Source organism: Penaeus japonicus, unplaced genomic scaffold (genome assembly GCF_977035675.1).
Source record: "Penaeus japonicus unplaced genomic scaffold, GWHDUDI00000001_assembly GWHDUDI00000003, whole genome shotgun sequence".
Classification (NCBI taxonomy): domain Eukaryota; kingdom Metazoa; phylum Arthropoda; class Malacostraca; order Decapoda; family Penaeidae; genus Penaeus; species Penaeus japonicus.
Window position 1 is genome coordinate 2,444,531 of NW_028234405.1, and position 2,500 is coordinate 2,447,030.

General features: G+C 36.9%; 1 protein-coding gene across 9 annotated transcripts in view; it reads right to left on the minus strand.

Moving 5' to 3' along the window:
* LOC122246189 (uncharacterized) overlaps positions 1–2,500 on the minus strand; it is a 15,902-nt gene that overhangs the window by 12,021 nt on the left and 1,381 nt on the right. For all 9 annotated transcript variants that reach the window (XM_043004557.2, XM_086554578.1, XM_043004558.2 and 6 more), the window contains exon 2: positions 87–573. In XM_043004557.2, coding sequence (XP_042860491.2) covers positions 87–269 — 183 coding nt within the window. In that variant the 5' untranslated portion in view covers positions 270–573. The remainder of the gene's footprint in view (positions 1–86; positions 574–2,500) is intronic.

Sequence of the window (2,500 nt, forward strand, 5' to 3'; positions counted from 1 at the left end):
TACTTAGATATGAAAAATACAATCATTATTCGACTCATATCTCGAAAAATAAAAAAAAGGAAAAAACAGTATGGCCCGTATCCTACCATCGGCTTCGGCCCGGGCATGAGGCAGGTGCCAAGGACAGCCGAATTACAGCTGGGGAGGGGCGTCCTTGGAACTGGCTCTTCGTCGGGAAATAGGATTCTCGTCTGCGTCACGACCGCTGCCGGAAAGGCCACGAACAGGAGGCCACGAACCACCACGAGACGATGAAGAAACAGCGCCATCGTAAACGGATTCGAACACGCGTCCTCTTTGATTAAGAGAAGGTGTTGCTATGCTGATGGCATGAGCCCGTCGCCACGTTGCCGTTGGTGGCAATTTCGTGGTTAACAGGTACTGGTGAAGGAGGGAAAGTTGCAGAAGCTGATTGAAGTCGTAGAATAGAAGGAACAACGAGTAACACTGGCGGAATGTTTATTCTTTTTTTGTATTTAAAAGTTTACACGTCCTTTTAGCTTTGCTTTCAATTGCTGCTTGTCCCGTATTTTGCCACTGCCATCGTTATGGACGCACTGTAAGTTAAACTAACTGGGATATAAACGAAGATCAGTTAGCTGTGTTTGAACTTTACACATTTGTTAGATCATGTTACTTCATAATACCAAGAAACATCTCTAGTTCACGGTCAACTTTTAATATCACATACTCAGCGGTTATTCTTAGAATCTCAACACAAATCAAAGCACATCACTCCAAAGTAAGAATTCCAAAGAATCGATCGACGAAAAGATTTATAAATAATAAGGAAACAAGAGATGTAAACTTATTATTATAACTACACGTCAAAAGAAGCACCACATGGTCTGACACCGCTCGCCTCCTCCACTTAACACTAACAGATATAAAGCCACCTGCAGGTAACATAATCTCTAATAATAATTATAAAAAAATAAAAAATAAAAACTGACACACAAGTCTAAAAGTAAAAATAAATCGACGACCTCGGAGTACTCACTCAAGTTCAAGTAAACACAGCCTACTTAAATCCACCATCCCAAGGGGAATTCCCGAACAAAAATAAAAGATTACAAATTGTCCGTTATCTGACACTTCCGACCACGGCACGGCACTAGTCATCACAAGTGACATAGGAGTGGCCTATGTCCTGGAGGAGGAGGCGGAGGATGTCATATGACGTCAGCTGATACAAAAGAATGACGTCATGGAAAGAAGCGACCTCTTGTGGACACTTATTGTGATTGCGTAACGCACCACCACCACCACCGCCGCCGAACAAGCACTATGCCCACACACAGACACAGACCCGAATACTCACACAAAAAGATAACTACTTGAGGACATCTTTCCGAATAATTCAAAGACAGACGATTCAAAGACAAATAAAAAGACAAAATATCAACCGAAAAAAATATCACAAAATTAAAAAATAGATAAATGAATGAAAATAACACAAAAAAAAGAAACTAGAAACATACTTTCATCACAATTCTAAAATACGAAGGAAAGAGAGAGAGAAAAACAAAAACAAAGGGACAGCCAGAATTACAGAAAATAACCCACAATATAAAATCCTTTTGCGTGCGTTACTCGCGAGTCTGCGAAATAGCGTGTTTAATAACATCAAACTAAATTCCCTTGAAAGAACACACGGACCTTGGGATCTTGTGTTGACCTTTGTCTCACATTACCATCTATATAATTTTATCCTTCAATATACCGTGCCACATTCTTCACATGTAATCTAAATATTTTATTCAGTTCTACCAATCTGTATCCTTGTAGGTGGAATTATTATCCTTTTTAAGCATTATTGAATTCCCTATGCGTGTATTATTATACCATCTAAATTATTTGTCCAAATACTTTACAGCTTAGATATTAGATATGTATCTTCTTAATCTACATATAGATTCCAGTATCTTAATCAACCACTAAAACTATTATTCAAATAATTCTTCAGCATATGTTCCACATAAAAAAACAACTTTTTAAAACGAAACTTTCTTTGGCGACAATGAGATCTTAAAATATTTAATCTTTGAAATCCTAGCCTTAAGCAGGCAAGTGTCTCCTTCTCTTTCTTCTTATATTACTGCTTCTTCTTCTTCTTCTACTACTACTACTATTACTATTACTACTACTATTACTACTACTATTACTACTACTACGTCTGCTACTACTAGTTCTAATATTACTACTATTAATACTACTACAACTATTACTACTACAAATATTACTATTATAACTCTTACTACAATTACTTCTTCTTCTTCTTCTTCTTCCTCTTCTTCTCATTCTTCTTTTACAAATATCATTAAAATGAAAATCTTTGATATGATATAATCTACTGATTCGTTCCCATACCCCACAGAACATTATTATTCGATCGCATCCATTGAAGAACGTGCTACTATTTTCCCGCGTCTATGTAAAACAATAACAAAAAAACTACATCTGGATCCATCATGCAAAAAATATTAGTAGTTACTTCCCT